This window comes from Eubalaena glacialis, chromosome 2 (genome assembly GCF_028564815.1).
Source record: "Eubalaena glacialis isolate mEubGla1 chromosome 2, mEubGla1.1.hap2.+ XY, whole genome shotgun sequence".
In the NCBI taxonomy this organism is placed as follows: Eukaryota; Metazoa; Chordata; class Mammalia; order Artiodactyla; family Balaenidae; genus Eubalaena; species Eubalaena glacialis.
In genome coordinates this window covers 169,210,411-169,233,097 of record NC_083717.1, presented here as the reverse complement: position 1 = coordinate 169,233,097, position 22,687 = coordinate 169,210,411, and the positions used below count along the sequence as shown (strand labels likewise).

The 22,687-nt window shown below is 47.6% G+C and overlaps 1 protein-coding gene across 1 annotated transcript in view; it reads right to left on the bottom strand.

Moving 5' to 3' along the window:
• ESRRB (estrogen related receptor beta) overlaps nucleotides 1-21,603 on the bottom strand; it is a 175,105-nt gene extending 153,502 nt beyond the window's left edge. The window contains exons 1-2 of the mRNA XM_061181121.1: nucleotides 21,574-21,603; nucleotides 21,170-21,322 (exon numbers count right to left, since the gene is read on the bottom strand). Coding sequence (XP_061037104.1) covers nucleotides 21,170-21,171 — 2 coding nt within the window. The 5' untranslated portion in view covers nucleotides 21,172-21,322; nucleotides 21,574-21,603. The remainder of the gene's footprint in view (nucleotides 1-21,169; nucleotides 21,323-21,573) is intronic.
• Nucleotides 21,604-22,687: the final 1,084 nt, after the last annotated feature.

Sequence of the window (22,687 nt, the reverse complement as noted above, 5' to 3'; positions counted from 1 at the left end):
GCACACAGCCTCCAGCTCCCTGCAGAGGGACAGGGATGGGGTATTGGCACACAGAGGTGACCTGCTGGCACCGGCACTGCCTGGTGGCGGTGACAGTCTGGGACATGAGGTCAAAGGGAAATTAAACCTGAAATTGACTTGATTATTTATTCTTCAGCTGGGAACCACCTCCTTCTCCTCACTCTTTCCTGGGCCCTGGGAAAACAAGCTTATCGGTGGCCCCTTTCCCAGAATGAAAATCCAATTTTACACTGGAGTTAGTGGGGCATGGTGGCCAAACAAGTACGCAATTGCTTTTGCCTGAGTACTGTAAAACCCCGGCGACGAGCCCCCGACTCTCCCAGCGTGGCCCACGCTGAGCCGGCAGCTCCCTTCACAACCGGACCTTTCACTCATCGCTCCCTCTCTGAACTGGATTCACGAAAGTGTTTTGAGCAGCTATTGTGTGTACTGCGGATTACACACACACACACAAACACACACACACACACACACACACATCTCTTTAGGACATTCTTTTGAATATTTGCAACACAGTTTCAAGAGATCTCAGCTCTGGCAGGAAGACACGTCACTCTAACTCCAGGGAGAGTGTAGAAGGGGGCGCAGGGTCCATGGTGCACCAGGGCCAGAGAGGTGACTTTATTAGAGGGGGCGTGAGGGAAGGCTTCTCGGAGAAGGGGATAAACAGTCGTAAATGTGTCTGTGTGAGCTGGGACACAGGGGTGCAACTCAGCCTGGCCTGTGTTCAGGAGAATAGAGTGTTTCAGCAGAGCTAGTGACTGGGACTCAAGGGCAGTGAAGGGCAGGAGGGAGGTGGAGGTGAGGGCGGAGCCTAGGAGGTGTGCTGGGGGCTAAGTGCGGCCTGGGCCACGGAGAAACATAGGATTTGTACACACCCAGGCTATTTAGGCTGCCTGCTGCTCCTGCGCCTGGATCGGGGGGACCATCCAGAGTCATCCAGAAGATGGTGGTCCTGGACCCTGACTCGGGGGGGTTTCAGTGGCCTTCCAGCCAGCACACCTCACTGCTGGGCCAACTCTTGATGCTTCCTCACTCGCCTCTACCTTCTACGATTTTGATTTCTAAAACACATGAGTGCATTTGCCCACAGAATGGAGCATTTGCTAAAATGCATGAAAAGTCTCCCAGCAACCCTGCAGTTCACTCCAGGAGGTGAGGACCCTCACAGAGTCCTGTATTGGCCTGAGCACTAGACTGAGAGTGCTCTGACCACTGGCCTCAGTTTTTCCACCTACAGAATGGGGAAGTATTCATTACTTGTTTGGGGTCTCCTACAGCTTTGATATTCCATAATTCCACTAAGCATTGCACAGTGTTGAAATGCAGTGCAGGAATGGCTGTTAAAAGTATAAGTGTTACCAGAAATAAATCCTTGCAAATATGGTCAAATAACTTTCTGTGAGGTTGTCAACACCATGCAATAGGGAAACAGTCTTTTCAACAAATGGTGCTGAGAAAACTGGATATCCACATGCAAAAGAATGAAGTTGGGCCCTTACCTGACACCATACACAAAAATTCACTCAAAGACCTAAATGTAAGACCTAAAACTATAAAACTCTTAGAAGAAAACATAGGGCAAACTAGATATGGCAATGATTTCTTGAATATGACACCAAAGGCACAGGCAGCAAGAGAAAAAAAGAGACAAACTGGAATTTAAAAAATTAAAAACTTCCATACATCAAAGGACACCATCAACAGAGTGAAAAGGCAACCTACAGAATGGGAGAAAATGTCTGCAAATCATATATATGATAAGGGATTAATATCCAGAATATATACAGAACTCCTAAAACTCAGCAATAAAAAGCCCCAAACAACCCAACTAAAAAATGGGCAAAGGACTTGAATAGATATTTCTCCAAAGAAGATATACAAATGGCCAATAAGCATGTGAAAAGATGCTCAACATCACGAATCATTAGGGAAATGCAAATCAAAACCACAATGAGATACCACCTCACATCCATTAGGATGGCTACTGTCAAAAAAAAAAAAAACCAGAAAAAGTCAAGTGTTGATGAGGATGTAGAGAAATTAGACCCTTGTGGACTGTTGGTGGGAATGTAATATAATTCAGCCACTGTGGAAAACAGTATGGCAGTTCCTCAAAGCATTAATAATAGAATTACCATATGATCCAGCAATTCAATTTCTGAAGAATTGAAAGCAGAGTCTCAAAGAGTTATTTGTACATCCTTGTTCATAGCAGCATTATTTACAATAGCTAAGACATAGAAGCTCTCTAAGCGTCCGTTGGCAGATGAATAGATAAACAAATAGTGGTATGTACATACAATGGAATACAATTCAGCCTTAAAAAAGAAGGAAATTCTAATGCATCCTACAACATGGATGAACCTTGAGAACATTATACTATGTGAAATAAGCCAGTCACAAAAAGACAAATACTGTATGATTACACTTATATGAGGTAATTGAAGCCATCGAAGTCATGGAGACAGAAAGTAGAACTATGATTGCCAGGGGCTGGGGGAAAGCGGGGATAGGAATTTATTGTTTAATGGCTACAGAGTTTCAGTTTTACAAGATGAGAAGAGATCTGGAGATGGATGGTGGTGATAGTTGCACAAAAATATGAATGAACTTATCACTTAAAAATGGTTAAGATGGTAAATTTTATGTTATGTGTATTTTACAATAAAAAAAAAGCTGGCAAACAAAGCAAGAAAACTGCAACACAACTATCAACTGCTTCATTTAAAATTTTTTTTAAGTTTTTGAATATATAATATATACTTGTGGTTCAAATATTAGAATGTATATAAAAGTATGTGGGGAAAAAAAAAACAAAGCAAGCACACATGTTAGAGAGAGGCCAGCCTCAAATTGCTGTGCTGCCATTCAGCAGCCGTGTGGCCTAGGACAAATGGTTTAACTCCTCTGGACCTCATCTTTCTCATCTGTACAATGGGAGAAATTATAGCACCTACTTCCTAGGGTTGCTGTGTGTGAGAAGGAACAACAGGACTAGAGCACCAAGCGTGGTGTGTGCTTGCTCAGTAATGGGGCTCCCTCCCCCTCCTCCTCCCTTTCCTCCTTCTCCTTCTCCTCCCCTCGCCCCATCATCATCACAAGCTGTATATTTTCCATGGAGTCAGGTTAGGAAAAAACCCATCCCTAGATTAGTGTCAATAACCTTTCAGTACAATTTATCAAGTATCTCTGCTTTCAGAGCCATCTGTACGATTTTCCCCTTTGACTCATGTGAGAATGGATATTTTTTAAGGAGTTTCCAGACCTGTCAGAGAGAAATGGGAAAGCTGGTAAAGACCCACACTGACTTGGGGTCTATGCCCCTGGTGGGACAGGCAGCCACGGATGCGAGAGGGCCTCTTGGTTGAGGATCCTTTGCCAACTGCTGGCACAGGCCGGGCAATGTGAGCCTCTGGTATTGAAGGACAGTGGGCCCTCTGCCTGGCAGCCAGGATGGGCCCCAGAGAGACACAGAAACACAAGCCCCCGATGGGCTGAAGGCACAGCTGCGAGGTCACCGGCCCGGGCTCCCCCAGCCCAGGCAACTGCCAAAAGCTGGGGCTGGGGTCCCGGAGACTGGGATGGTGCTGGGCCCAGGCACGGTGGCTCCAGCAGATGGTGGCCCGTGCACTCCAGAGTCCTCCCTCCACCCAGGGAAGCAAACGTGCCAGGTGCTCGGAAAAGCTGCTGGCAGGAAGGTGCTTTCTTTCCCCACTCTGTGCATGGCACAGCCAGGGACAAAAGCTGTGTGGCCTTTTAAGTGTGTCATGGGGTCCTAAAGGTCGAGGAGGAGTGAGGAACCGTGTGGAAATGTCTTGCAAAGCAAACCTCATTCCTACCCTCTTCCCACATCTATGATCAAATTCTTGAGTCAGCAGAATTTCAGATTAGACTAACATTGTTACCATCAGAACTGCCCCTACCCTGGGGGCTTTGTGTCCATGAAAACCCTATGGTACTCATTGTCCGTGAACTTTAGCCACTGAGCCGTGAGGAGGGCAGAGCTCCTGAGCCCAGCCGTGAGCCCGTGCTTCCTCCTGCCTCACCTCACTTAACCCTCACGCCAACCCCATGAGACTGGGTTTGATCACCCCCTTTGCACATGTGAGAAAACTGAGTGCAAAGAGGCACATTAACTTGCCTGAGACCATGAACTGAAGACACGGCAGAGCCAGACTTGGAACCCAGATTTGCCCTAAGTCCAATGCTGGCATCGGGCCACCAGGTAGGCTCCTTCAGCATGGGGACATCATTGTGTCCTGAAGTTCTCTTTTCGTTTAGATAATGCAGAGCACAGAGCGGTGTTGGGGACAGACTTGTGGGCGGCATTCTGAGTGGGTACGTAGGAAGGGCGGAGCAGGGAATTCCCTGGAGGTCCAGTGGTTAGGACTTGGCACTTTCACTGCCAAGGGCCCAGGTTCAATCCCTGGTCGGGGAACTAAGATCCCGCAAGCTGTGTGGCCAAAAGGGCTGAGCAGCTGGCACACAGAATGAGCGCCTGTATCCATGAGCGCGGCCGTGAACATCTGTGGGCTCTGGGTGCACGGACACCTTGTGGGAATCAGCGATGGGTGTTGGACATGCGGAATGGGGGTACTTTACTGGGCTTTATATCACTAGGGCGGCTCCGGGGAGGAGACATCTTAAAATATCACAGAGAAGATGTGGTTTGGCATAGGGCTCGGGGGGAGGGTGCACAATGGGTGTGCATGACGGCAGGTGGATGAGAGGAGGGGATTGAGGAGGGCAGAGGAGCTCAAGAGGGAGAAGCATCAAGCCCTTGGGGACTGGGATGAACTGGGCAACCTGGAGTCGCTGGGCCGGCATACCCTCAGGGGCCTGACCACAGTGTTCCCAGAATCGGGTTCCCAAGCCCTCCTGGTTTAGGGATGGGGTAACACGGACTAAAGAGGGAACCAGGCTTGATTTGAAACTCATCTTTACCATTCATAGGTCTGCAGTGCTCTCAGGTAGGCTGATGTGAGAGCCTCTGTTCCTTCAGCTGTAAATTGGAGATAACAAGTCCTTCAGGGTTTGCTGTGGCCATCAGATGCAATAACACACAAAGACCCTGGCTGCGTACTCTAAGCATGGTCCTTCAGCACTCATGGTTTCCTCCTGCAGCTACTTGCTTTCCTTACACACATCCCTTGGCCTTTCCCCTGAGGCAGCTAGATGAGTTACAACCAAGTACCAGTATGCAGGTGATCCCTCCCTCCTCACAACTCCACCCCCCCACCCCAACTAATTTCAAACTCAAAAAAAAAAAAAAAAAAATCCAAGAACTGATCTTTTGGTATTTTCTCCACACAGAGCCAGGCACATGGCCATTTATAATACAATAAGTCCCCTACATACGAACCTTCAAGTTTCGAACTTTCAAAGATGCGAACGTGCGTTCGCATGTCCAATCACATAAGTTAGTTCATGTATCTGGCGTTTATTGTCATGTGTGTGCATCCTCTAAAAGTGGTTGTGCTTTTGTGTACTTTACAGTACTGTATAGAGTACAGTAGTACAGTATCTTTATTTCAAGCCCAGGATGTCCGGAAGCAAGTGTAAAAGCAGCAGTGATGTAGCTGGTACTACTGTACTTTTCAAGGTACTATACTGTAAGATTAAAAATGTTTTCTTTATTTTCTGTGTGTGTTTGTTTTTATGTATTATTTGTGTGAAAAGTATTAGAAACCTATTACAGTACAGAACTATATAGCCGATTGTGTTAGTTGGGTACCTAGGCTAACTTTGTTGGACTTATGAACAAATTGGACTTACGAACACGCTCTCGGGCCAGAACTTGTTCGTACATAGGGGACTTACCATAAAGTGCTGCTTGGTAACAGGTAATGCCTACCTTCCCCATCCTTGCCTTTGGCTCAAGGCAAATCAAAGGCCAAAAGTTTCTCCTGTAGGGAGACTCTTAATTCCACCGAAGGGACCTAGAGGGAAGCCATCCTCTGTGGAAGAGGAAGAGGCTATTTCTCACTCTGTTTCCGGCTCCCACAGAGTGAAAGCATGAGGTGGTGAGTGATTCTCTCTTCCTCTGCCTTTGGTGAGCACAACCAGTGGAGAGAGAGGTGGGACGCAGCTCCGGGCATTGGCATCTTCAGAGTCCTTGTCTTTGTACCCTGCCATCTTCAACACCCAGGTGCTTTATAATGGCTCTTCCCCGGGCTGAGGTTGGCGAGTGATGGAAGCCCACCGTCAAATTCCACATGGAGGTGGAGAGACAGAGGCCCACACTCGGACAGTCTGTCTGTAGCAGATCCTGTTGTGGCTCTGCTCAGATCCCTTTGCCCCCCCCACACTCCCGGTACACCCGTCTCCAGATGCTAAGGGCTGCAGCCTTCTCCTGAGAATCACCCTTGACCCCTGGGAGCCCCCTTGGTCCAGAAGGGTCTGGGAGGTTGCTGCCTCACCTCAGGGCAGTTCCCAACCAATGCCTGATTGACATGGAGGTGCACCTGGCCAGTATGCTTGCCTCAAGGTGGGACAACTCTGTGGTGTAACTCATGCTCCAGAGCACCCCGTGGGAGCAGGCTGAAGCTAGACCTCAGCTGAATCCACGCACTTACTCAGCTCCCTCCCCTCCCCTCTCTCTCTTTCCTCACTCCCCTACAGGTGTCTCCAGACAGCACTCCCTCAATACATCTCTCGCCCAGAATTTCCATTTCAGGCTCTGCTTCTAGGGACACTGACCAAAGACACTCTCCTCCCCACCTCTCAGGAGTCTTCCCCAAACTGCCAAGGTGACGGTGGAACCCCAAGCAAGGCCAATGCCAAAACATCGAAGCAGAGACACTTGCACACCCATCGGATGAAGAGGCAACAACTAAGCAACAGAGTCACCCACCCTGGGGAAAATGCTGGCCTTGGATCTGCAAAGGCCCCAGAAGTAGGAGAGAATACTACTGGTCTCCTCTGGGTCACTGTTATCTGGGGAAGCAGAGCCTGGGTTAAGGCTACAACTCAGGAAACCAACAGATCCTGCAGTTCACACTGATACCCTGTCCCACGCAGCTGAGGACCCAGTGGGCTCCACCAAGAGCAATGACAGTCACATCAAACAAGCTGCCCCCACCCCCGCCCGCCGAGCACACACAGAAGAACTTTCATATTCTCCCTACAAAAAGAGAGATGGAGGATTAGAGACCCTAAGAACCTCAGACAAGGCAGGAAACAAAGTCTCCAAGGCAAGCGAGTAGTTCAGAGACAGAAAAGTTCTCCGCTGACTGTCTAAGCAACTTCAATGATCTCACATAGGTTCTCAATGTGACACCGTGGCTTGGGGACAAGGGGGAAACATGAAACATTGGAAATCGTAGCAGTGACTATCAAACATCCATTAGCATTTCATTGCAAAGGCCAGACAAGTGAGCACCATCGCCCCCTACCCACTGTATTCAGGAGGCAGATTGTAGGCTGTGAGGGCCCCTTAAGGTCAGAATGGCCATCATCAAAAAATCTAGAAACAATAAATGCTGGAGAGGCTGTGGAGAAAAGGGAACCCTCTTGCACTGTTGGTGGGAATGTAAATTGATACAGCCACTACGGAGAACAGTATGGAGGTTCCTTAAAAAACTACAAATAGAACTACCATACGAGCCAGCAATCCCACTACTGGGCATGTACCCTGAGAAAACCATAATTCAAAAAGAGTCATGTACCAAAATGTTCATTGCAGCTCTATTTACAATAGTCAGGACATGGAAGCAACCTAAGTGTCCATCAACAGATGAATGGATAAAGAAGATGTGGCACATATATACAATGGAATATTACTCAGCCATCAAAAGAAACGAAATTGAGTTATTTGTAGTGAGGTGGATGGACCTAGAGTCTGTCATACAGAGTGAAGTAAGTCAGAAAGAGAAAAACAAATACAATATGCTAACACATATATATGGAATCTAAGAAAACAAAAAAAGGTCATGAAGAACTTAGGGGTAAGATGGGAATAAAGACACAGACCTACTAGAGCATGGACTTGAGGTTATGGGGAGGGGGAAGGGTAAGCTGTGACAAAGTGAGAGAGTGGCATGGACATATATACACTACCAAACATAAAATAGATAGCTAGTGGGAAGCAGCCGCATAGCACAGGGAGATCAGATAGGTGGGTTGTGACCACCTAGAGGGGTGGGATAGGGAGGGTGGGAGGGAGGGAGACGCAAGAGGGAAGAGATATGGCAACATATGTATATGTATAACTGATTCACTTTGTTATAAAGCAGAAACTAACACACCATTGTAAAACAATTATACTCCAATAAAGATGTTAAAAAAAGAGAAAAGGAAGCCAGAGGAAAGGCGGAAACCTGATGAACCTGTACCCATGGAAGGTCACGGACAGGGAGATGATAAACTCTTTGTCCCAAACAGTGAGCGCATGCTGGACTCCATCTAAGGTGGGGAGATATTATAACTCTGCTCTGGAATGTGATTAGCATCCCAAGAGCCAAGGTGGGCGGATAAAGAGGAGCTAAAGATCACAGGAGACTAGGCAGCAAGTCCAGCCATCCAAGGCTGTGGCATTGGCATTGGCGAGAGACCCCTCCTCCCTCACCTCACTCCCTCAAAAAAAAAAAAAAAGTGTGGTGGATTATGGTTGGTGTAGCTCACACAACAGGGAAGGACACACAACATCCTACAGGAAGTCAGGATGATATTGATGGCGGGAGAGGGGTGCAGCACCAGTGTCAGGTTTACAAAGTAGATGTAGCTCTCAGAAGACAAAGTCAAGACAGATGATGTGTGGTTAGAGGAAGGTGGGGGAAAAGACAAAACAGGAAACATAAAGGGAATGAAAACACTGTCTATGGGCTAATTGGAGGGAGGATATAAAGGCAGAAGTGGGACAGGTGATGGGGGAGCAGACAAGGAACAGTCAGAATAAAGCAGGAGGAACAGGAACTTGCTTTCTGAAAGAGGAAGCCCGCATCATGGGAGCTTTTAAAGTCTACCCATTTTAGCCACAGGTTAGGTCCACTTGTTACCAATATGGTTCCCAGTTCCTCTGGAGAGGTTTAAAAAATTGATGTAGGGGAAAGACTGTTAGTAGTGGCAAAGGAGAGCTAAGGGTGATTAACAGAGGACTCCCTTGATGGAAGCATCTGTGTTGTACTATTTCTAAGGACGCAGGGACTTGGGGAAGAAAAGCTAGAATTGTAGGATCTCTTGACAAGTCCATTAAGGGGCGCATCCGACACTTTTCAAGAAAATAAATAAAAACACTAAAACTTTGCAAATGTTGGACCAAGTTCAGTGTTGATGTAAATGATACCAAAGGGTACTGGTGTGGTTTTCACTGGTTGCCTGCAAACACTTAGCCCTGCAGTATATTGTGGAGGGTGATGTCAGACCATACAGCTTACTACCTGGGTGACCTTAAGCAAGGTCCTCAGTGCCTCTGACTCCTCTTCTGTAAAACGGGAATAATAATAATACTTACATCTTTCAGTCGGTACAGGGGCCAAGTAAGATAAACTATGTAAAGTTTCCAGCATATAATGGGCCCTTGATAAATGTCTCTTTTCTTCTCCCATACTCTGAAGAGTAGTTGCAGAGGTGGGACACATGAAAAAGCCAAGAAACAAAGCAAGCAGTAAGCAACAATGTAAGGAAACTGTAAAGAAATGTCTCAAGGAAATGTGATGCTTAGGTACCAGGTAATGGTATTGTTAACGTGCGGTGAGAAGGAAAAAAAAGTGGAATCCTTCACAATATGGCACAATATTAGGGGATAGACAACAAAGCATGTCCCCAGGCTCAGTATGGAAATGACAGCGACCCAAGACCACCTAAACTGTGAAAGTCCAATTGTCAGAACCGTCCTCCTGGGATATTTTGGTGGAGGACTCGGAAAGGACTGAGATCAAGGGTCCAACTTATAAAGGAATCACTTTATAAGTTTTATGAAACAGCAAAGACAGAAGTGAAAGGGGCACAAGGGATCAATAGGAGTAGAGGTGGGGACTTATGGGAGAATATTTTAGAAATAAGTTAGACAGAGTAAAAGAATTGTCACACAGAGATTAATGATAAAATTAAGGCCATTTAGTAAAAAAATAAGAAAAAAATCTTTATAAGGAAGCACATAGGGACCCAGAAAATGGATAAGGGATATTTTGTGCTCTGAGGTCTCTTTATTTAGCAAGTCTCCAAATGTAATATTTTTAAATTAATAGAGTATGATGGAGAGAGGGAAAAAAGAACAGAAACAGACAGCAGAATGGTCATACAAAGAAGTAGGTATGGCAGTTGGGAAATCATGTCATTCCTAAACGGTGTTTTCAGAGGGTTGGTTTTAGGCAGCTCGATTTACATGTTGCTAAAAGATTTTCCAGTTCACACCATGGAGGCACGAACCACCACCCCTGACCAATGAGGGAGGACACAGAGGGTGGAAATTCAAGCCATTAAGAACCATCAGCCAGGCCTGTGGCATTTCTGGAAACAGACAAGTTGATACTGGGTTAGGCAGTTGGCATTTACTTGTGTCAGTTCTTTCATTAGTACCTTCAAAGGCAAGTTGGGTGCCTGTCATATCCAGGCACTGTGCTGGGTAATGGGACCACCAGTCCCTGCCCATGGAGCTTTAATTCTGGAGGGGAAACCACCACACAAACAGCTGTGGTTCAAGATGATCACTGTTTAGGTGGGGCACTGGGGAGGTTCAGAGCTGCACCCAGAGGAGCACTTGGAAGTTATCTAGTCCACCAATTCCTCTTACACATAAAGAAACAGAGGCAGGGCTTCCCTGGTGGCGCAGTGGTTGAGAGTCTGCCTGCTGATGCAGGGGACACGGGTTCCAGCCCTGGTCTGGGAGGATCCCACATGCCGCGGAGCAACTGGGCCCCTGCGCCACAACTACTGAGCCTGCGCGTCTGGAGCCTGTGCTCCACAGCAGGAGAGGCCACGACAGTGAGAGGCCCACGCACTGCGATGAAGAGTGGCCCCCGCTTGCCACAATTGGAGAAAGCCCTCGCACAGAAACGAAGACCCAACACAGCCAAAAATAAATAAATAAATAAATAAATTTATTAAAAAAAAAAAAAGAAACAGAGGCAGAGAGAAATCAAGTGGCTTGTACAAAGTCATCAGACAGTGGCAGAGCTAGGAGCAGTACGGGCATCTGGAAACGAATCTAAAGCCTCACTCAGTATGCTGCCACACAAACCAGTTTTATTTCCGTAAGCAGTTTGGTGGCCTCCACAACAGTGTCCAACTGCATCACTAGAGTGTCATATTTCAAAGTAATATATCAGATATTTTTAGCAAATAGATTCTACAGGTTTCGTTATAATGCATCCACCTGCCTTTCCTCTGCCCCATTCCGCACCTTCAATGATCAGGTAAATTCATCCCCCTCCCCCAAAATGGTGATGCACAGCATCTTTGCATGTTTTAAAACTTTAAATAAATGCTACAGTCCTATCTCTTGAATTTTTCCGAATGCCTTTCCTTTATCAGTGCTGCTGACTCTTCAAATCCACCAAGACTGCTCATTCAATTAATGGTTGGTTCTGCTTCGAAGCTTCTATCCCTAAGGGCAGAGATCTGCGTGAAGATTCTGCATGAGAAAGATGCCACCACACTACTTCTGTTGCCCAAGAGTAAACCTCGACCTTGCAGGGACTAATATCCGTCTCATGACCTTTTTTCCATGTGGTGCTTGGTTCCCACTGACTTCCAAAGGAGCAGTAGCAGATGGGCATCTGAAGGCAGAATTAACTCAAGAGTCATTACATGAGGGTGTTCTCAACTGGGTGCCCTAGAGTAAACAGTAATTACATGTTCCTTCAAGATTACTCTCAGCCTGAGATGGGGAAAGAAGAGAGTCCGGGATGACTGACCACGATACCCTTAATGTGAACACGTGTGCACAAACACACAGGCTGGTCCCAAGTCTGAATCTGGAATTTTCCCCTAAGAACGTGATGTTGGTTCTACAGGTCCCTTGAAATATACAAATCGGGCCCCCTTGGAGACATCAGAAGTTGCGCTTACCTATTCCCATTTTTTTTTTCCTTGCTAAGCACTCCCTAAATATGCACCATCAAATATATGGAAAATAAGCAATCCCCACTCAGTTACGTTGTACAGGAGGAGGAATTGGCCCTGCGCAGAAAACACACACTAGTGACTTCACTGCACTTATGGACACACAAGACAACCCATCTAAACCATTTCCAACCTCACACCTGGACTTCAGCAGCCATGTATGCTAGGCCATGGAGAACAGATTTCCATGACAGATGACAGGCTTGGCCAGATCACCCCAATGCCCAGGCAGGCACGGGGAGAATGCCCACTTGGTTATTGGCTATGGAACTGCAGGGAATTGCAGAGGAGCAGGTATGTCTTTAAATCACCTCTGGGGTAGCACCATCTGCTGCATTTGTAAGCTACCCAGGGGGGCTTTGGGAGGAATGTAGGGAAACTTTGAAAGTTTCCTGCCTCTTGGCCTTTTTGGCATGGGACTCTAGAAAATGATGACAACAGCCAAGATGTCATCATCTTCAACAATGGCTTTCCGAATTTGTTATCTAGCAGGTACTGTTCAAGGGCCTTTACGTGGGTCTCCTTTAATCTTCACAACAACTCCACGAGGGAGGTGCTCTTACCATGCCCATTATACAGATGAGGAAACCAAGCGTGGAGTGGAGAGGGTGGGAAACCTGTCCAAGGTCACAGCTAGTACAAGAGGACATGGGTCCGGCAGCGTGGTTCTAACGCTCGTTTTGTCAACACCCAACCACTGCACAGAGTCACCGTGCAGGAGAATAAGTTAGTCTAAAATAGGTAAGCACGTCCCTTTCTTAAGGAACGTTTGCCCTCTGATTCTTATTTTAGCTTCACGCCAATCTCATGAGGCACTCAGAGCAGGTTTCAGCCCCTTTTGCTGGTGAAGAAATGAACGTAGGGCGAGGTTAAGGACTTGCTGAGGTTACCCTGTTTGGTAACTCTCTTCCCAAATCCCAACTGTGCTCCCACCTAAGGGTTTGAGCAAACCCTGAGGAGCAGCAGGTGCCCTGCCGCTGGGGCTTCTCCAGACACCTAGAGGCCCGGATGCAACTTCTGGGGCGGATTGTGAGGGAGGAGTATTAGGACCACAGAGGTATAAAACCATGGTCGCCACCAACTGAAAACAAAATTTTAAATGCAGAGTTTATACAATATTTGTTTTTGAAAAAGAAGGCCTGACCAGTTTTCCACTCATCGCCCAGGTGTACTGACAGACAGAGGGAGGTGAGGATAGAGAACAGGCTGAAGAAGATGATAGATAATAGGGACTGACTGAGTTGGTAAAGGCACAGAGCCCCCCAAAGCCAAGTCTGGGCCCAAGGTTTTGCATTAAAGGGACACAGGCGGGGGCTTCCCTGGTGGTGCAGTGGTTAAGAATCTGCCTGTCAATGCAGGGGACACGGGTTCGAGCCCTGGTCCGGGAAGATCCCACATGCCGCGGAGCAAATAAGCCCGTGCGCCACAACTACTGAGCCTGCGCTCTAGAGCCCATGAGCCACAACTACTGAGCCCGTGCACCACAACTACTGAAGCCCGCACGCCTAGAGCCCGTGCTCCGCAACAAGAGAAGCCACCGCTCGCTGCAACTAGAGAAAGCCCTCACACATCAACAAAGACCCAACGCAGCCAAAATAAATAAATAAAATAAATAATAAAAAATAAAAAAATAAAAAAGAAGGGACACAGGCAGTCTGAGCTGCCGTTATTTGTTATGTCAGGAGTACCATGAACCAGGTCCACCACGAACAGTTCTAAAATGTAAACTTTTAGAGCTGGAGGGCCTAAGAGATCTCGTCCAATCCCTCATGTTATGATGCAGGGAACTGAGGCCCTGAGAGACTGTGCACCTCAATTATCACTGATCTGGGAGTGAACTGGACTGAACCCGCCTGGCACCTGCCTCTGCCCGGGGTACCCGGCTGGCCCTCCATCCACTAGAGCCACAGATAGAAGCAGCCCTCAACAGTGGGCTTCCTTGACTTCGGTCTTTAATTTTTTTTTTTTTTGGCCGCACCTCGCGGTTTGTAGGATCTTAGTTCCCCAACCAAGGATCGAACCTGGGTGCCTGGCAATGGAAGCGTGGAGTCCTAACCACTGGACCGCCAGGGAATTCCCAGTTTTTAACTTTTTATTTCAGAATAATTCTAACGTCACAGGGAGTCGAAAAGAAAATGGCCAGGGAGATTCTGTGCACAATTCATCCTGCCCCTCCAGCTGACTCGTACCCACACAGAGTTCTAATATAACTGCAGATACACGTGGGGTGATAGGTCTCTTCCTAAGACTGATTTAGGCGCAAACAATCCGTAACATTGCTTTCTCAGATCTTATCCTACCCTCCTCACTGCTGTGAGCCCTAACACACACACACACACACACACACAGTCTAATCAGCAATAATTTCACTCCTGAATATTGCTAGAAAGATCACTAAGCCAAGCTAATCAATTGTCTCAGCCAGCGACCAGTCCCCAAGAGATGCCTAGATTTTTCTCTGCTCTCATTTAACCCTCTGCAGCCTGAGCTTTTCTCCCCTGACTTCCCAAAGAGCAGAAATGCTGTTCTGGGAAGAATCCAGTGCCTAAGATGATGTTCCCAAGTTGCCACCTTTCAAAAGCCTTGTCTGTGCTAATGGAAGCAGACACTCTGGAGCACTTCAGAAGGAGGGTCTCCCTCTCATGTGCACCAACCGGGACCAGCGTGATTAAAGCAAAGGAGGAGGATGCGGACCCCACAGTGAGAAGAGCCAGAGGAAGCAGGTACAGCCCGGAAAGGGGAGAGGGGAGGGCGTGACAGATGAGGGAAAGCATCACAGGAGAGGTACCAGTTTAGCAACTAAATTTGACATCAACTTAGACAAAGCTTCCTTACTGAACAGCATAAAATTCCGGGGAAGGTTTGACCACATGTGCATAAAAGACACACCTCATTCTTTTTTTTTTCCTGGATGGAGGAATGTGAAGACAGGAGGGACAGAGAAGGGTAGGGGCAAAGACCATGGTCAACGGGTCACGAGCTGATGTAGTCAAGGCAGCTGGACATTCATAACTTCAAGTCACTGTCCCCTCCCTACAATTAACGGGTTGGGAGTGCCCCCTTGAGAGGAGAGACTCCATGCAATTCACTTCGCGTGCAGTTATTGAACACATACTGTATGCCAGGCATTGCGCTTGGCACTGGGGCATCCAAAGCTGAATAGCAAGGAGGCAAAAGGGAGGCTGTGACAATTCAAGTGTTTGGTAGTGTCATCTCCAGTTCTAGGAGGGAGAGCAGAGAGGAGGCGGGGAGAGGAACATGGGGCATTTTGTAAGTTTGGGTGGCGCTGCATACATACTCCGATCCCCTGATCAGTGGGGGAAGAAAAGGAGGAGGGTTCACTGCCTTGCTGCATAGACTCTCTACAAAGACACACAGGGAGGGTCAAGGACATCGGCACTGCGGGCAGCCCAGGAGAGCACGCCTCTGGCAGGAACTCTGGTGACACCCACATGGCTCTTGGATTCATCGGTCAAGTGACCCTGATGAGAGAGAGGACTAGCAGGCACCTGCTGCCTTGAAAACACAGCCCAGTGGGCCTCACAGCCAGGACTGGCCCGGCCTACTGTGAGGGTAGAGCCTGAACTGCCATCTGAGAATGTAGGGCAGAGAGGGGTGCAGGATGACTCAGAGACCCAAGAACAAAGCTGTTCGTTGGAATGTGAGTGAGGCCAAGAGAGTTCACCAAACTCTGTTTCTGCAGAGCAGAAAAGAGTCAAGCCTTCTTCCCCTGACTTAGGATTGCTGCCTGAAGCCCGGCTCACATCCTCTGCTCTCCCAGAGTGGTTTAAAGCCCCAAGTTCCTTTTAGGTTGCGGGGGAGGATGCTCCCAATATGCCTTGAACTCTGATTTCCATTCGGAATTGCCCATTGGAGGATGAAGCTGGAAGTCTTGCTGACACAGGACTCTGCTCACCAAAATTCAGGGAAAATAGCCTGTTATGTACTGAATGTTTGTGTCCCCACTCAAATTCGTGTGTTGCAGCCCTAATCTCCCATGTGATGGTATTTGGAGGTGGGGTCTTTGGGAGGTAATTAGGTTTAGATGAGGTCATGAGGGTGGAGCCCCCATGACGGGATTAATGTCCTTTTAAGAAGAGGAAGAAACCAGAGCTCTCACTCTCTCCTCCATGTGAGGACACAACGGGAAGATGGCCTACAAAGAGGAGGTTCCTCACTGGAACCCGACCACGCTGGTGCCCTGATCTTGGACCAGCCTCCAGAACTGTGAGAAAATTAATTTCTGTTGCTTAAGCCACCAGTCTGTGGGATTTTGTCATGGCAGTCCAAGCTGACTAGGATATAGCCCCTTAGTGGGAGGCATAGGGACCTGTTTTTAGTGGTGTGACATGATGTGTGCAGAAGTGACTTGTCTGTGCTGAGCAAATAAAAGGGCTAAGACTTATTAATAGGGCAAAGGACTAACACTTCACATGCATTTCATCTCCCCGACAACCCTATGAGGTAGGTTCTATATATACCCCCGTTTAACAGATGAGAAAATCAAGACCTTAGGAGATTAAGAGCTCAAGTCTCACAGCTGAGAAAAGGTGATGCTGGAACTTGAACTCTGGCTGTCTGACTCAGAGTGTACGCTCTTAACCACAGCTCCGTGCCGTCCGCAGGAGGCACTTGTCAGGGCAGGAGGACAGGCATGTGCAACGATGAGCTAGGCTTACAAAGGGGGATGTCACGTAGCCCCTGCAGTTGGGGGTTCCTGGTACCGTAAGGGAGACCCATGGGAGCAATCGCCCCATAGGGGTGAATGAGATGATGGAGGGACTTCAACTGGGGCCCCAAGAAGAGGAAGATGCCAACCAGGTAAGGAAGGCAGAAGAGCTGGTGTAGACAAGTTACAAACGCCACCCTGACCCGAGAAAGGGCAAATGCAAGAGGTCTCACGGCCACTGAGCATGAAGCACTAAGAGAAAGAACAGTGCTCAGGTTTGAGGGGAACAAAAGGCCAGAGGACCCTGTGGACAGAAAGGTGGCTTCCAGAGCCTCTGCTGACTGACCTTGTGGCGCAGCAAAAAAGACCCAAGCGAAAGGACTAGAAACGGCTCACTTGGCTGGTGGAGAAAAAAGGCCAAGTGTGCACAGAGCAGTCAGAATCCTCCTGTATAAGGGATTCCTGCCCCTTTTCCCGAAGCTGGGGAAGGAAACTGCACTCTGGGGGAGCCAGGGCACGTTTTGGCAGTCATATGGCTCTGACTTTCCCCTCTCCTCTATCGTACGCTTGTACAGCACTTAAGACTCCTGACCTCAGCTTGGCCTTGACTTTGCTTGACCTTGGTCAAGTTGCTCCATGCCTTCTCTGGCTGGAGATGGGTGTTCTCCACCTGCTTTCTCCTGGGCACAGCCATCCAGATGGGCTTTGAGGTCCTGGTGTGCAGAGAGCGAAGCCAAGGGACCGAGGGACCCAGACCGATGACATAGCAAAGGGGGAGCTTGTGGGGATGTGAATTTGCTCTGGAAGGGGAAGCCAGCCCTCAGCATTTCAGAGGCAAGACGGAAGTGGGGGAGACTTCTGCCTGCCAGCTTCACCAGGCAGCTGGGGGAACTCTCCCGCTGCTGGTAAATTGAGCCATTCTCCTGTCTCCACGAGCTCACCTCCGGACTGGAGGAGAATTGATTGGGGGAGTTGAAGGCACACAGGCCCTCCAGGCCCTTGGTGAACCCAGGATCCGTGTCTGTTACGGGGGACTTTTTTTCGGCGCGTCTGTCACAGTTTCCATCTTCAGTTGTGAAATGATTCCCCTCTCTCCCCTCCACCTTCCACTTTGCCCAAGTTGTATAGCAGCCTGAAAGTGCTGATGGCTTAACCGGTTTAATTTTTTCCCCCAGCAGCCCTGAGGGGTTTTAACTCTTTCCTCCTGCAGAAACCCTGCTTTTGGAGTTGAATGTTTAAACTCTCACTGGGAGACTCATAAATATTCGGAGTCACTCTCTCCCTCTCTGTTTGATTAGGAAATGAGCCTTTAACTCAATGTAATCCCCAAGCCATTAACAAAAAAGCCCTCAACAGCTCCACTATTAGAATTTCACTCTTAACCCGCTGAGGATTGAATTAGATTAACATAACTACCCGCAATCTGAGTTTATTTTCTGTGCCAGATAGAAATGTGTTTTTCAGGGAAGGCGAGAAGGGGGAGGAAAGGGAGGAGGGGGGGGGAGAGAGAGCGACAGCGTGCAGGAAGATAATGAAATGTAAAAGTAGAGATAAGAAAAAGATGGACAGATACACTGTAGAGGTGAAGTGATGGGGAGAAAGAGTTGTACATGGTCTGTGGCTGAAAAATCCTGCCAGCTGCCATTTTTTTATTTGTGGGATATTTGGAGAGACCTCAGCTCTGGAAAATTGTTTGAATGAGGGGAGCGCTTTCCAGGTATTTGCGATTCCTTCTTCCTCGAGATTGATGGTCCTGTACCTGAGCCTGCTGTGTCCAAAGCACCTGCTCATTGGCCCCACTGTCCCCAATTTGGGAGGAGGTCAGGGCTGGGTTTCCACAAGCTCAAGGGAGGAGGGGGAACACATAAAACGACAGCGTGTACACAGGCAACTGCAACTTTACGTCAAAGAAATAAACAAAGATGAGGATGGAATGGGTGAGATTTTACAGACTTGAAGTCACAGACAGCCCTGTGACCAATTGCATGTAAGCAATCAGTTTGGGAAAAAAATGAGATTGACGGCAGCTTGGTCCACATAAAATGAATCGTTATTGAAGCAGAAACTAAGTAATCAGAGTCTTCCTTATGCAAATACATTGAAGTTTCCCCAACTGCATCGCTATAAATAAGCCCAAAGGGGAAAAGCCATATCCTGAACTTGAGGATGAAAGCCAGGCTTTCCATCACACTGCCAAATAAGCCCCCATCCCACCTAAAAGCAGCCACAGGTTGCCAAAGGGAGGAGCAGTTCTTGTCTAAATGTGCCAACAAATATTCTTCCCTCTCAACTGTTAACGCTAATGAGAACATAGGACTTGTCAGAAATTCGGGACTCTCTCCCAGTGCATTTAATCACCGGCCAGCAGGCTCCAGGGTGCATGTTGAGAAGGGGAGGGAACAATTTGCTCTTGTATGAATAGGTTTTTAAAATGTCACACTTTTCTTAAAAAGCCATTGAGATCAGAAAGTCCTAACAATTCAATTTTGCCAACAGCTGACTGCTGAGATTTCTGAATGCAAGGTCTCAATCCTTTGATTCACTTGAGCTTTAATTAATGATCACCCACCAAATCCCACTTCAGTATTATTGTGGGAAACCTTTGCAGGATATGTTTATTAAATCAGAGTCCTTGGAATAGAGAAAATAATAATGCTATGTATATAATATGCTCAATTCCTGTTTTTTTTTTTTCCTCTCAATTGCTGGGACTTTACTTTCCCTACTAGGTTTGAAATAGTGACATTTCCCCCAATTTTACACCAAACTCCTTATTCTAATTTCTCTACCAATGAATATAGTGAACATGTGAAGTGTACTTTCTAATCTCTTATTCCTTCCTGATCCCCATTCTGTCCTCCAAAATAATGAATGAATGGATTAAAGGCATTAATAACCTTAAATAATTACTGGTAAAAATAAAGAACCAAGAGAAGGAAAGCGAAAGTTTCATAAAGGTCAAAATAAAAATGAGACCAAATTGCCTCTCTAAATATATGTGTGTGTCCATATTATTTAACTTTCATCGTTAGATTTGCTGCTAAAACAATTTTGTTTTTAATCAAAAGCAATCCAGACATATCTGCTTTGTTTAATGCTTTTAAATTGTTGGGAAGATTGATTTGTTAGGATACTGTTTTCCCAAACAAGTCAAGAAGTAGTGCTTAGCAATATAGTATATGGTAAGCATTGTTTTAGTAAATAGAAACTCAGGGATTATTCGACTCGTAAAAAGAGATGCATTTTAAAAGTTGTATATCATATACCTTAAGCATCATCACATTCTTTTTCAAAATTTAGTAAATTAAATTTTACTAAATTTATTATTTAGTAAATAGTACTACTATTTCTTCGTAAATAATATATAGCAAATCTCCCCAAGTGTAGCATTTTTAGTTAACACTGTGCATTTTCCAGAAACTAAAGTCCCAAATGTTCCACAGGAAGCTGGTGGCATGTTAGCTGTGTGGACCAGTGGACAACGCCTGGGGACTGCCATCTCTAGGAGCCACCAGTGTGCTCACAGAGCCTGTGCTCTGAGTGTCTGAAACAAGCATGGCTTTGACAAGGATCGCGATACTAAGTTTCTTCCTTCGGGAAGGATGCAGAGCAAGGGCTCCATGGCACTCCACACCTGGCTTCTGTCCTTTCAGACATTCTTCCTCCCCACCCACCCCCAGCCCAAGTTCCCCTTTCAGGATGAAGAAAACACACCAAATCAATGAGCCAACGAAAGCCCGGAAGGCCAGACAAATTGTCAGCTCTCATCCCTACTTCTCAAAGCAAACTCGCCCTGTGCAGCAAAAAAAAAAAAAAAAAAAAAAAAAAAAGTCATTTTCCTTTAAGGCGCTATAGAAAAGCTGGCCATTGGGACTGTCAAGACTCCCCCTGAACCTGGAAGCTCTCGGGCTCAGCCTGAACCTGCCGGCAGCCCTCCATCGTCACCTGTCCTGTGTGAAATGGGTCTTCCCTCTGGAACCTTCCCAGCTCACCCAGTGCTGGAGCTGCCAGCAAATAAAAGTTTTCATGCTGGGAGACATAACCACCCCGCTGAGTCGCATGTAAACTTTCCCTTGCCCTTTTGATTTACTAACTTTTTCCCAGTGAAAACACATAAAAATAAAAGAGAACGTACTGATTCCAAATGAGTTTGTATAACTGTCCCACCCAGCCATTCCTGGTCCCTCTGACCTTCCCAGGACAGTCTGTGAGAGGCAACATTTTCCTCTGGGCCACCCAGAGATGCTCAATGGTGCCGAAACCCAGGATGAAAGAGCAGGCATGCGGAGATATTTTTATCCATTAAAAAGAGAGAGGGAGAGAGAAAGAGAGAAGGGGGGGTGTGTGGGAAAAAGGACAGGAAGGTCCAGGGCAGAGTCTGGGGCAGAGGGGAGGGAGAAGTCCAGTACTTACATGCTTGGGGCTGGGGAGGGGACAGGGCTGGCAGGGAAGGGTCTCCCCCTCAGCTGTTTCCAGTCGCTGATGGCTTGTCGCTCAGCTCCTCCGGCACCAGCTGACAGTCCCCTGTCTGTGTCTCTTTGTGACTAAGGACACAGTACTCCCAACCTATAAATAGATCCCGACTCCGTGATTGATATAACAGGCAGCTGACAAAAAAAAAAAAAAAAATCCCACAACCATAACCAGGTCTTAAACAAAACAGCAAAAGGCTCTAGACTTTCAACTCCACAGAGCTCCATGCAGACTACACAGATGGGCACTGGAAAGGGGGGGGAAGAAAAATACACAATAAAGGGCAGGAGGAGACGGTGGGGCGGGGAGGACAAAAAAAGAGAGAAAGTGTGGAAGACAGTTACTTCTCTGGTGGTGGAGCAGTCACTTGGTGTCACCGGAGAGCCAAGGAGTGATGGTCGGCAGAGACAGCAAGGGGGGGAACAGGCAGGAGGTCCTGACCCCGTGAAGGAGAGGCCCCGCCCCACATCCCTGAGCCCCTGGCCCGGTCAGGGCTGGAGTCAAAGTCCTGACTTGGGAGCATTCGTCAGCACAAGTGCTTTCCACGAAAGTTTCCATGCCTCCTGCCAGATCAGGAGGAAGGGAGGGAACAGACAGAGCTTTCCTAGCCCAGAGGCCAGGCAGGCTTCTTGGGGGACACGCAGGAGGCTCCTGGAGCCGGGAAGGGTTGGGGGAGGATTTGCAGGTGAGGGGTTGGGACAGGCGTCACCTGTGGCTGGTGAGGCAGGGCCCAGTGGGCCCACTCGCAGCACGTAATGGGTTTTTAAAAGGACAGGGGGTGACATTCCAGACAGAAGAATTGCCCAAGGTTGAAAGGCCATGGGGGCATTGCTGTCTCAGCTTCTTCTAGAAAGATTTCCTAGGAGACTGAATTGTCTGAAAAAGTTTCTTCTTGGGGAAATGAGCCCCGGTCTTTGGGATACTGAGGAGTCTCTAAGAAACACTGGTTGCCCCAGTTTCTGCAAAGGTGGGGCAGCCTCCCCAGGGCGGTCCAGCCCATCTCTGAAAGCTGAGCCACGGGGCAAAGTTTCCAGAAAGCAGGAGAGTTGTGGAGAAACGACAGAAGTGTGAACTGTCCAACAAGTAACTAGGTGGGCTCTTGATCACCCCGGGGACTCCCATCCTGCCATCTGGAGACCACGTGCTTTGATCACACAAGGGTCCTCTACCTTTGATGATCTGGTTACCTATACGCACTGATTTAGGTGGAATTTCAGGTGAGGCTCCCCCCTTCAAGAAGAGTGATGGATGGGCCCAGCCCCTTGCTGGTAGTAAGGGACAGGCACTTTATCATCCTTAGAACTTCCCCATCTCCAACTTTAAAAAAAAAGTGAAATGGAATTTCCTCTTCATGTTAGATCTAATTCTTTACTCTCCAGGTTAACAGAAACTCTGAGGCTAAGGGTACCCAGGCTGTTGAAGTCAAAGCCCGTTTAATATGCAGGACCTCAAACATTT